This window comes from Salmo salar, chromosome 10, assembly GCF_965601325.2.
Source record: "Salmo salar chromosome 10, fSalSal1, whole genome shotgun sequence".
In the NCBI taxonomy this organism is placed as follows: domain Eukaryota; kingdom Metazoa; phylum Chordata; class Actinopteri; order Salmoniformes; family Salmonidae; genus Salmo; species Salmo salar.
In genome coordinates, this window is record NC_138300.1 from 111,966,877 (window position 1) to 111,980,629 (window position 13,753).

General features: G+C 43.1%; 2 protein-coding genes across 3 annotated transcripts in view; one reads left to right on the top strand and one right to left on the bottom strand.

Moving 5' to 3' along the window:
• The window catches only part of LOC106561540 (uncharacterized), a 24,888-nt gene extending 22,695 nt beyond the window's left edge, over positions 1-2,193 (top strand). For both annotated transcript variants that reach the window (XM_045688430.2, XM_045688431.2), the window contains exons 6-7: positions 975-1,280; positions 1,447-2,193. In XM_045688430.2, the coding sequence (XP_045544386.1) occupies positions 975-1,280; positions 1,447-1,479 (339 nt within the window). In that variant the 3' untranslated portion in view covers positions 1,480-2,193. The remainder of the gene's footprint in view (positions 1-974; positions 1,281-1,446) is intronic.
• Positions 2,164-12,144, bottom strand: tph2 (tryptophan hydroxylase 2 (tryptophan 5-monooxygenase)). Its single transcript, XM_014125607.3, has 12 exons — positions 12,013-12,144; positions 11,686-11,881; positions 10,665-10,808; positions 10,398-10,581; positions 7,291-7,391; positions 6,654-6,721; positions 6,223-6,419; positions 5,768-5,903; positions 5,371-5,497; positions 5,134-5,229; positions 4,917-5,050; positions 2,164-3,280 (listed from the first exon to the last, which is right to left on the bottom strand). Exons 2-12 carry the CDS (start codon positions 11,872-11,874, stop codon positions 3,106-3,108), a joined length of 1,551 nt encoding a protein of 516 aa, XP_013981082.1. The 5' UTR covers positions 11,875-11,881; positions 12,013-12,144; the 3' UTR covers positions 2,164-3,105.
• Positions 12,145-13,753: the final 1,609 nt, after the last annotated feature.

Sequence of the window (13,753 nt, forward strand, 5' to 3'; positions counted from 1 at the left end):
TAGCACACCCAACTACCTCATCCCTATATTGTTACTTATCCTCTTGCTCTTTTGCACCCCAGTATCTCTACTTGCACATCATCATCTGCACATCTATCACTTCAGTGTTAATGCTAAATTGTAATTATTTCGCCTCCATGGCCTATTTATTGCCTTACCTCCCTACTCTTCTACATTTGCAAAAACTGTACATAGATTTTTCTATTGTGTTATTGACTGTACGTTTATTTATGTGTTACTCTGTGTTATTGTTTTTGTCACACTGCTTTGCTTTATCTTGGCCAGGTCGCAGTTGTAAATGAGAACTTGTTCTCAACTGGCCTACCAGGTGAAATAAAGGTGAAATAAAAAAAAATACAAAAGTGGTGTACTGGGCCATACGCACTACCCTCTGTAGTGCCTTACAGTTAGATGCCATACCAGGTGGTGATGCAACCGGTCAGGATGCTCTCAATGGTGCAGCTGTATAACTTTTTGAGGATCTGGGGACCCATGCCAAATCTTTTCAGTCTCTTGGGGGGGAAAAGGTGTTGTCATGCCCGCATCACAACTGTCTTGATGTGTTTGGACCATGATAGTTCGTTGGTGATGTGGACACCAAGGAACTTGAAACTCTCAACCCGCTCCACTTCAGCCCGTCGATGTTAATGGGGGCCTGTTCGGCCCTCCTTTTCCTGTAGTCCGTGATCAGCTCCATTTATCACCACAAGATGTCTTTGTTCCATAGTCAAACATCCCTGGACTCTCAATAACAGCATACAGTATACAGTACTCGATATGTTACGAATGCATAAATACCAAATACTGTATAAGGCTCTGTCCAAGACCAGGTACAGTACACTCTTCTTTCACAATTATGTGTTGAAATGTCTCCCTTCCTCTCAACTCCCTCTACCCAAACTCTTACTGACCTCACCCTCCCGGCACCCTCCTTCCCCGTCCTTTCACCCTCCCTCCACCCTCCCCCGTCTCAGATCAAGAGTAACCACGTCTTGCAGAGGCACCTCCAGACTTCCTTCACTTATAGTCTGTTTGAGACCGTGACCTCCACCCTGCTCCAGAGAGTGACGGGGGTAGAGGGTGATGGTCCTGTAGGCCAGACAGGCTACCCTGCCCCTGAGAAGGAGGAGAGGGTCCAGAGGGAGAAGATTGCCCTGGCCTGTGAGGTGACTAGCAAGCTATCTGCCCTGGACCTCCACCCCATGAGCCGGGCCATGGGCTTTGGGACACGCTACCTCCAGGAGCACCACACGGCCTGGGTGAAGAAACACGGGGGCTGGGTGAGTACTGCAGAACCAGAGCAGGGTCGTCTGTCAGGAGAGTGTAAGGGGAATAGCAGCTTAAAGTGGATGATATTCCTAAATGAGAGAAAAGATAGAAAAATGAACAGGGGAAAACAATGTATTGTTTTCTACATTCTGTAATTCTGTCTTTTCTTCCTTCCAGAATAATGTGTTTGACAGTGAAGACACTGATTAGACCTGCCAGGCATTTCAGCTGCTTCAACCATCCATGGGAACCAATTTACATTTTTATGAAGATTTTGCTGAATATTAAATGTTTAATTTGCTCCTAAAACTATGGATTCACTTACTGTACTTACATTAATAAGGCTGTTTCTTAGTGAAACTGACTACATTTTGTTCATGTTAAAGAGATCCTTCAAAAGTTATGTACTGTTAGATACTGAACATTGGTCCCAATTTAGACTTGAAATAAACAGACTTAACATGGACTTAAGTCGTTAAAACATGGACTAAAGTTTTTTTTTATTGACTTAAGTCCATGTTAAGTCACCTTATATCAAGTTTTTAAATATTAGGGCCTATACTGAATGTATAGCTTTCTTGATGTTTGGGTTTATCTTAACCTCTAAAATGACATTGAACCTGTGATTTATGAATGAACTGCTCAGTGTGGATTATCAATCAGTTGCCTTGAAATGGTTGTATGTGGAAAAAAATCGAATGGTTAATATATTTCTGCAGCCAGTATGTGATGAAAGTAACAATAATCATCTTTAGATTGTTCGTTTTGGAAATTGTGTATGAACCTCTATCCCACAAACAGTTTTTTTATATTACAACATAAAGTAGTGTTAGTGGGATATGTTGCTATTCCAGTGGTTTTAAAGTGATAAAATACAAAGTATTTGATACCATAAAGGAATTAAAGATTTATTTTGTCATTTAATAGTCATTCATTTGTATTCTTTTGAATATAATTGTCTTCCTCTTTGTAAAGCTGTGAATGAAGACTATACATTTGCAATGTGCAGTGAAAACAGTATAGTAGAACGATACATGAAAGCAAAAGCACACAGATTCCAAATGGAACATTAAATCAGTTACCTCATCAGAGAGAATAAACCAATCCAGTCCAAGCATAACAAGTATACATATACTTACAACATTAAGGCCAGAGAAGCCTGAAATTAAAAATATTATAACAATGATTCTCTTTTCCTAATGTTTGTATTGTATTTGAATTACATTTGGGACATTTCTTTATTTCAAAGCAAATGGCAGCCGTGTTACATTTGACATATTTGCGACACATTTTGACTGCATAACAATGCAAAGCTCATGAATATCCTGTTGTATTCTTCACATTTGATGCACTGTACAGAGTAAGTCAAAAATATCTTTGAATTTCCCCCAACAATTTCAAATACTATATATTTCAAGCATAACATATCCATATATTATACTCTATCCCTCTTAAACTCAACTATGGACCGCGAAGCCAGTTCACTGCACTTTTTTATTTGTTCCCCTCTAATCAGGGACTGATTTAGACGGGTGTAATTAATTATCAGGTACAACAGAAAACCAGTAGGCTCCGGACCTCGTAGTGTAAGAGTTGAATACCCCTGCTCTATACAATAAACTCTGAGTGGAAAATAGATCTGATTTCTTTTTCATGTCACTTCAAACATGTTATTTATGTTTTAAGTGTAACATTTACTATTTTATCTATTTTTATTTTAACAGATATCTGTGCACTGTACAGGTCATGTCTGTTTCATTTCCACAAAGGTGTTATATTCAACAAGATAAGCAACATATTTCCAAGTTAAGTGTATATACCCAAGATACACAACTGCTATATTCCCAGGTATGTGTTCATCTTGCCCAGGGCATCACACACGGTGGTGAGGTCACTGCGAAGGTCCTGCACCACATTCTCGATGCTCCTGGTGTCCTTCAGCAGGTCTATGCTCTGGGTGTAGGGGTTGTAGTACACTGAGAACGGCCTCTTGATTGTCTTGGCAAACTCCCTGTTGGTAGAAGGAATATACCTGACTGCAAAGAAGAGTTACTCCAGTGGACTCGTGTCTCGTTAGCATGTAACCTACTAAACCAGTGGACTCCTGTCTCGTTAACATGTAACCTACTAAACCAGTGGACTCCTGTCTCGTCAGCATGTAACCTACTAAACCAGTGGACTCCTGTCTCGTTAACATGTAACCTACTAAACCAGTGGACTCCTGTCTCGTTAACATGTAACCTACTAAACCAGTGGACTCCTGTCTCGTTAACATGTAACCTACTAAACCAGTGGACTCCTGTCTCGTTAACATGTAACCTACTAAACCAGTGGGCTCCTGTCTCGTTAACATGTAACCTACTAAACCAGTGGACTCCTGTCTCGTTAACATGTAACCTACTAAACCAGTGGACTCCTGTCTCGTTAACATGTAACCTACTAAACCAGTGGACTCCTGTCTCGTTAACATGTAACCTACTAAACCAGTGGGCTCCTGTCTCGTTAACATGTAACCTACTAAACCAGTGGACTCCTGTCTCGTTAACATGTAACCTACTAAACCAGTGGACTCCTGTCTCGTTAACATGTAACCTACTAAACCAGTGGACTCCTGTCTCGTTAACATGTAACCTACTAAACCAGTGGACTCCTGTCTCGTTAACATGTAACCTACTAAACCAGTGGACTCCTGTCTCGTTAACATGTAACCTACTAAACCAGTGGACTCCTGTCTCGTTAACATGTAACCTACTAAACCAGTGGACTCCTGTCTCGTTAACATGTAACCTACTAAACCAGTGGACTCCTGTCTCGTTAACATGTAACCTACTAAACCAGTGGACTCCTGTCTCGTCAACATGTAACCTACTAAACCAGTGGACTCCTGTCTCGTCAACATGTAACCTACTAAACCAGTGGACTCCTGTCTCGTTAACATGTAACCTACTAAACCAGTGGACTCCTGTCTCGTCAACATGTAACCTACTAAACCAGTGGACTCCTGTCTCGTTAACATGTAACCTACTAAACCAGTGGACTCCTGTCTCGTTAACATGTAACCTACTAAACCAGTGGACTCCTGTCTCGTCAGCATGTAACCTACTAAACCAGTGGACTCCTGTCTCGTTAACATGTAACCTACTAAACCAGTGGACTCCTGTCTCGTCAGCATGTAACCTACTAAACCATGTAACCTACTAAACCAGTGGACTCCTGTCTCGTTAACATGTAACCTACTAAACCAGTGGACTCCTGTCTCGTTAACATGTAACCTACTAAACCAGTGGACTCCTGTCTCGTTAACATGTAACCTACTAAACCAGTGGACTCCTGTCTCGTTAACATGTAACCTACTAAACCAGTGGACTCCTGTCTCGTCAGCATGTAACCTACTAAACCAGAGCATGCAGTTTTTAGGAGCAATTTTAATAACTTTGACCAGATTCCTAGACTCTCATATTCAGTATATGTGGCCCATGTGGGAATCAAACACACAACCTTCATGTCCTAGGGTGGTCGCTGCCTCCAGAACACATATACCGCTGCAGAATGGGTTTCAAACAAATAATTGTGAGCGGAGTGGTACTGCCCCAATCCTTAAAAATAAACTGTTATACATTAAGCCATTGGGTTGCCCTTAGTGTTACCTCATCTTCTCTTTGGCTTCTTCAAAGCTGTCAGAGACAAAGTAGACCTCCTGGAAGGTTGTGATGAGGCACTCCTGGTAGCAGGTGGTCCCAGGGTCAAACATCTTCACTGAGGCTTTGTCAGACAGGGCATGCTGTGAGGAAATAATCAGCCCGTCACTGAGGTGTCACTCAGTGTGTGTGTGTGTGTGTGTGTGTGTGTGTGTGCACGCTTTACCTTCAGCTCTCCAATAGATGACAGCAAACCTGCACCATAGGCCCTCAGCTGGCCGTCTTGTTTGCACAAGCCGAACTCAATGGTGAAGAAATAACACTGTCAACAGCATAGAACGAAACAGTCAGTCAGCCTTTATTAAAAGAAAATCGAAGTAACAAAATCCAAATCACGCTTATTTTTGTATTCTTTTTTACAAATCACCCTGCATTAGGTGCATTATCAGGGTGTTGTGCTCACTGTGGCTAGTTTCTGTACGTCCTCGTCAGATGCCCCTAGAGATGCCAGGCCTATCTCCTGGGAGAACTGGGCGAACTTGGGGTCGGCCAGGAGTGGAACATGACCGAGCAGCTCATGACAGGTGTCCCTGTATCCAGATATCAGATAATATTCAGAGATCATTAGATATGGCCTAGTGAAATGCAAACTAACAGTATGCTACAGACTAAACTCCACATTATCGTTATCCCCTCTCTCTTTCTCTCCTGTTATCGTTATCCATCTCTCTCTCCCTCTCGAATAATCATACAATCGTTTATTTTACTTTGATTTTGAGCGCTTCAGTTTGAACAAGTAATGCGATGCCAAGTGCTGTGAAACTGGAAACATGTTATACCTCTGGTGATGATGTACTCACGGTTCGGGTGTGTAGAGCGGGTCAGTGCTGTGGCGGACATATTGAGTGCAGTTAAACACCCGGTAAGCCAGACCGGCCAGGAAGTCCCGAGGAGACAGGTATCCTGCCACAGGCCTCACCGTGAACCCAGACGTCTCTGAAACAGTCACACACAAACAACAGGATCAAAATATGATAATTATGGCCAATGCCTTTAGGGAACTTTGAAGGAAGGAAATGTCTTCTTCTTTGGACCAAAGTTTCAATGACAGATGTGGTTTTTTAGGGTCAGCCTGAGGTTACACAGGTGAGACTGACAGTGTCAGTGAGGATGAATGTGTTACCAAGCTATCTGAGGCTGATTCAGTCTTGCTGTTATGAGTGAATGTGTTATGGTTCTACTGTACACTGATAATGGTGACAACAATGTGCTGTTACGGTCATCAGGGCTGTTAGAGGTATTCATCAGCCTGTACCTTTCAAGAACAGGGACACGTCCTCCAGTTGGGGGATGTTGTCCTCCCGATACCCACAATGCTTAGTGAGCAGGGGGAGGTTCTTCAGGTACTCTCTACAGGCGTGTGTGGGGTAGAGCTTGGTGAGCTCCCTGTACACCACGCCCCAGGTCCTCACCTCCTCTGGGGTGTACTTGATGTGGGGGATAGGCTGGCCACTGGGGAATGGAGGTGGACGCAGATAAGGATATAACCACACTTATATTACACTATTGTATTATATCATATGCACACTGAGCTGTTATTTGTTATCTGTATTTACATTGTAATACCAACTAAATAGTGTACTAACACTGCAATTAGTATAACAGTATTAGTGTAAGAAAATAACAGGTTACCAGAGTGTTTCCACAGTAAAGCAACAGAAAGAGAAGAGAAGAGACTACTCATACTATTTGTAATTCATGGCCATTTCCACAAAGTACTTCCTCCTCTGACGGTAAACGTTATCTTTGAAGCCCTGGAGTCAGAGCAGGGGACCAGAAGTTAGATAAAGAACAGGATCACACAGAGTTATCTGTCATGTCAACCAGCCAACAGTGGTGATATACTGTAGTTCCTGTGAATTCCTTGAGTATTATCAGCCCAAATATAAATGTATTTTTATATATATATAATCATGTAATTATGATCATTAGTTGTACACTGAGTATACCAAACATTAGGAACACCTTCCTAATATTGAGTTGCCCCCCCTTTCAGAACAGCCTCAATTCATTAGGCCATGAACTCTACAAGTTGTCAAAAGCATTCTACAGGGATGCTGGCACACCAAATCCATGTCTTAATTTCTGAAGGCTTAACAATCCTTCTTTAACCTGTTTCCTCCCCTTCATCTACACTGATTGAAGTGGATTTAACAAGTGACATCAATAAGGGATCATAGCTTTCACCTGGATTTGCCTGGTCAGTCTATGTCATGGAAAGAGCAGGTCTTAATGTTTTGTGTACTCAGTATACATTAAAACACTATGTATCTAAGTTTTATTTACTACCTTTGGTCATTCAGCAGTAAATACACTAACTTACTGGGTGATCTGCATCAAGCTCTGATCCGTACATCAGCACTCTGTGAGAACACTGGTCGAGCTCTGCAATCTTCTGGGGGAACCAAGGAACTTCCTCCCCATCTAAGGATGCAAACACATCATATATACACAGAATTAAGCATTACACACACACATCATATATATACACACTACCATTCAAAAGTTTGGAGTCACTTAGAAATGTCCTTGTTTTTGAAAGAAAATAACATTTTTGTCCATTAAAATAACATCAAATTGATCAGAAATACAGTGTAGACATTGTTAATGTTGTAAATGACTATTGTAGCTGGAAACGGCAGATTTTTTATGAAATATCTACATAGGCGTACAGAGGCCTATTATCAGCAACCATCACTCCTGTGTTCCAAAGGCACGTTGTGTTAGCTAATCCAAGTGTATCATTTAAAAGGCTAATTGATCATTATGAAACCCTTTTGCAATTATGTTAGCACAGCTGAAAACTGTTGTTCTGATTAAAGAAGCAATAAATCTGGCCTTCTTTAGACTAGTTGAGTATCTGGAGCATCAGCATTTGTGGATTCGATTACAGGCTCAAAATGGCCAGAAACATAGAACTTTCTTCTGAAACTCATCAGTCTATTCTTGTTCTGAGAAATGAAGGCTATTCCATGTGAGAAATTGGCAAGAAACTGAAGATCTTGTACAACGCTGTGTACTACTCCCTTCACAGAACAGCGCAAACTGGCTCTAATCAGAATAGAAAGAGGAGTGGGAGGCCCCGGTGCACAACTGAGCAAGAGGACAAGTACATTAGAGTGTCTAGTTTGAGAAACAAACACCTCACAAGTCTTCAACTGACAGCTTCATTAAATAGTACCCGCAAAACACCAGTTTCATGGTGTTTTGAGGGCACTATTTAATGAAGCTACCAGTTGAGGACTTGTGAGGTGTCTGTCATTTACAACATTAACAATGTATCCACTGTATTTCTGATCAATTTGATGTTATTTTAATGGACAAAAAATGTGCTTTTCTTTCAAAACAAGGACATTTCCAAGTGACCCCAAACTTTTGAACGTTAGTGTACACAGGATAAAGCATTACACACACATCATGTATACACAGGATAAAGCATCACACACACACACCATGAATACCCAGGATAAAGCATCACACACACACACACACACACACACACACACACACACACACACACACACACACACACACACACACACACACACACACACACACACACACACACACACACACACACACACACACACACACACACACACACACACAATGTATACACAGGATAAAGCATTACACACACCATGTATACACAGGATAAAGCATCCCCCCCCCCCCCCCCCCCCCACACACACACACACACACACACACACACACACACACACACACACACACACACACACACACACACACACACACACACCACACACACACACAATGTATACACAGGATAAAGCATTACACACACCATGTATACACAGGATAAAGCATTACACACACACACATCATGTATACACAGGATAAAGCATTACACACACACACATCATGTATACACAGGATAAAGCATTACACACACACACACCATGTATACACAGGATAAAGCATTACACACACACACATCATGTATACACAGGATAAAGCATTACACACACACACACCATGTATACACAGGATAAAGCATTACACACACACACATCATGTATACACAGGATAAAGCATTGCACACACACACACCATGTATACACAGGATAAAGCATTACACACACACATCATGTATACACAGGATAAAGCATTACACACACACACATCATGTATACACAGGATAAAGCATTACACACACACACACACACACATCATGTATACACAGGATAAAGCATTACACACACACACACCATGTATACACAGGATAAAGCATTACACACACACACACACACACATCATGTATACACAGGATAAAGCATTACACACACACATCATGTATACACAGGATAAAGCATTACACACACACATCATGTATACACAGGATAAAGCATTACACACACACACACACACATCATGTATACACAGGATAAAGCATTACACACACACATCATGTATACACAGGATAAAGCATTGCACACACACACCATGTATACACAGGATAAAGCATTACACACACACATCATGTATACACAGGATAAAGCATTACACACACACACCATGTATACACAGGATAAAGCATTACACACACACACACATCATGTATACACAGGATAAAGCATCACACACACACCATGTATACACAGGATAAGGCATTACACACACACACATCATGTATACACAGGATAAAGCATCACACACACACACACACACACACATCATGTATACACAGGATAAAGCATCACACACACACCATGTATACACAGGATAAGGCATTACACACACACACATCATGTATACACAGGATAAAGCATCACACACACACACACACACACACATCATGTATACACAGGATAAAGCATTACACACACACACATCATGTATACACAGGATAAAGCATTACACACACACACATCATGTATACACAGGATAAAGCATTACACATACATCATGTATACACAGGATAAAGCATTACACACACACACATATCATATATACATAGGCATATATACATAAAGCATTACACACATTCAACTGAAGCACTACCCACACTGAGAATTTCACATACAGCAAGTAGTCATTGATGAACTCTCATTCAATAAAATGTCAAAATAGTTTTCACTAGCACTAAATTGTACAAAGAAGAAATGGTCAACAAAAGCACATTTTGTCTGGTTAAAAGTCACTCAGTACTCACAGATCTCCATTCAGATACATTTATACTCCTACAAGATGAGACAACAAACAGAACATAAGATGATATGGATAAGATGTGTACATTCACTCTGAACCATGAACAAAAGCAAAATGTCCTCATGTTCTTGCTGTAAGTCACTCAGTATTCAACATATGCCCATACAGATGTGAATGTTGAACTGAGAACAAAATAAGCTGTGGCTTATGTCCTGAAAAACTATCAAACTGAAAACCTACCACAAAACTCCTGGGTCATACCTGCTTCTGTAGACCACTGGTTTTGGGGTGTGTTGAAGGAGATGATATTGACTTGGTCTTTGAGGTGCTCCAGCAGCTCGTTAAACTCCTTCTTGCTGCAGCTGCAGTCAGCGTAGATCTCAACCTCTGTAGCGATGCGCTTGGACATCCGTGACTCAATGTGAGCCAGGTTCACATGCTTCTCCTAGGAGAGCAGAGAGTAGACAATGAGGAGAGGAGAGAATGCCGTTGGGGCAGATGGGGTGGAGCAGGACCGTAGATACTCACCTGAAAAAGGCGTAGGGCTTTGACCAGGCAGCCCACCTCGTTCTTCAGAGAGAAAACAACAGCCGTCTTCCCCGACTCCCTGCTCTCTCTGATCTCTTTGTCGGTTGGGTTCTCATCTATTGGACAGAAGGAGGGCCGGCGCGACTGTCGGACAGGGAACAGAAAGTGACACAGACATGTCGATACAGATGACCAGATGTAACCCAATGTGACTGATCAGGTTCAGACATGGGTTGTCTGCCCGCTGCAAGACTGGATTACCCACTGAGCTAAACCCTAGCTAGGCATTAGCTCAGACAGAAACAGTCTTCAGGTCTCAGGCAAGGTTACTCATCATGCGAGCGGAGGTCACTGAACCACCGTCGCTACACCAGCACATGTCCACCTGTTAACACAATTATTAATACACAATAAATGAGTCAACACAGCACATACAAGATCTGATAAGTGATTGATGCATGAAGATAGAATGTTGATTACCAAACCATTTTCCCAAGTGTAGGCCACATTAAAACCAGCCTGAGTATTTCAATCAATAGTCTCACTCAGTGCCTTAAACCATCCGTTCTACTAACTCGCCTTCTTATCTTTGACATGACCAGAGAGATGAGCTAGCTAGCCATAAGATCATGTCATGAGAAAGAGGATTTCCTTCCCCTGGTTGAGTGATGGACACTAAGATATGATTGCCTAGAAAACGGATTAAGTGTGCTTCACTCAGAAAAGAAAGTCCATAGCAATATACAGTCCAGTGGAAAAATAAATAAAACGGTGTGCACTAAATAGAACATGCAGTTTATGCAGTTATCAGGAGAGTCTCAAACCTCAACCAACCAATCAATCAATCAACCCATTCTTCAAGCCATCCATGTATTGCAGACAGTTTAAATGAATGAGTCAACCAATCAGTCAACCAATCTGTCAACCAATCAGTCAACCAACCAACCAACCAACCAACAAACCATCCAACCCATCCATTGCAGAGGACACTAGATCTCATTCCATGCAGCCTTTCACTTACCATCTGTCCCCCGGTATGGTGTTGTTTCTGCTGGTCGAACATGGCCGAGTCCAGAGAGAGCCCCCGCCGGGACCAGTACTTACTGGAGAACATCATCATGGCAGGCTGCATTCTTGGCACCGGCTCTGGGCCACCCCTCTTCTCCGGGCCGCCGCCCCGCTTCCTCAGCTGGGACGACGCCATCACCATGGGCTGCCTGCATAGAGAGAATGTTCTGATCAAATTGAAGTTGAAGGTTGATGACGGTCTCTTTGTAGACCCAAAAGTCACAGTATGTTTTCAATATTTTATTTCTACTAAACTTTATAATGGAGAGTCACGCGTTACCTTCCAATGCACTGGAGAGGATGTTCCGGATCCAGAGTTCCTGTTTAGTGTCTACTATAATTACTATTACAGTACTACCCTGTCTCTACTCTCTACAATAGCTACTATTGCCTCCTCCTCCACTGAGCTACACTAGGCTCGTCTTCTGCCAGCCAGCACCACTGAAGCTCCTTTAAATAGTGTGATGGAGGCAAAGGGGGTAAGGCATCCCCTCCCTCTCTCTGCTGTTGACATGCATATAGACCAGGCAGGGGCGCGGTGTGTGTGTGTGTGTGTGTGTGTGTGTGTGTGTGTGTGTGTGTGTGTGTGTGTGTGTGTGTGTGTGTGTGTGTGTGTGTGTGTGTGTGTGTGTGTGTGTGTGTGTGTGTGTGTGTGAAGAGCCATCTCTTCCCTTTATCTGGAGAGGCAGGAAACTCCATGGGAATACATTAGGAAATATACTGCTCAAGAAAATAAAGGGAACACTTAAACAACACATCCTAGATCTGAATGAAATAAATAATCTTATTAAATACTTTTTTCTTTACATAGTTGAATGTGCTGACAACAAAATCACACAAAAATAATCAATGGAAATCCAATTTATCAACCCATGGAGGTCTGGATTTGGAGTCACACTCAAAATTAAAGTGGAAAACCACACTACAAGCTGATCCAACTTTGATGTAATGTCCTTAAAACAAGTCAAAATGAGGCTCAGTAGTGTGTGTGGCCTCCACGTGCCTGTATGACCTCCCTACAACGCCTGGGCAAGCTCCTGATGAGGTGGCGGATGGTCTCCTGAGGGATCTCCTCCCAGACCTGGACTAAAGCATCCGCCAACTCCTGGACAGTCTGTGGTGCAACGTGGCGTTGGTGGATGGAGCGAGACATGATGTCCCAGATGTGCTCAATTGGATTCAGGTCTGGGGAACGGGCGGGCCAGTCCATAGCATCAATGCCTTCCTCTTGCAGGAACTGCTGACACACTCCAGCCACATGAGGTCTAGCATTGTCTTGCATTAGGAGGAACCCAGGGCCACCGCACCAGCATATGGTCTCACAAGGGGTCTGAGGATCTCATCTCGGTACCTAATGGCAGTCAGGCTACCTCTGGCGAGCACATGGAGGGCTGTGCGGCCCCCCAAAGAAATGCCACCCCACACCATGACTGACCCACCGCCAAACCGGTCATGCTGGAGGATGTTGCAGGCAGCAGAACATTCTCCACGGCGTCTCCAGACTCTGTCACGTCTGTCACGTGCTCAGTGTGAACCTGCTTTCATCTGTGAAGAGCACAGAGCGCCAGTGGCGAATTTGCCAATCTTGGTGTTCTCTGGCAAATGCCAAACGTCCTGCACAGTGTTGGGCTGTAAGCACAACCCCCACCTGTGGACGTCGGGCCCTCATACCACCCTCATGGAGTCTGTGTCTGACCGTTTGAGCAGACGCATGCACATTTGTGGCCTGTTGGAGGTCATTTTGCAGGGCTCTGGCAGTGCTTCTCCTGCTCCTCCTTGCACAAAGGCGGAGGTAGCGGTCCTGCTGCTGGGTTGTTGCCCTCCTACGGCCTCCTCCACATCTCCTGATGTACTGGCCTGTCTCCTGGTAGCGCCTCCATGCTCTGGACACTACGCTGACAGACACAGCAAACCTTCTTGCCACAGCTCGCATTGATGTGCCATCCTGGATGAGCTGCACTACCTGAGCCACTTGTGTGGGTTGTAGACTCCGTCTCATGCTACCACTAGAGTGAAAGCAC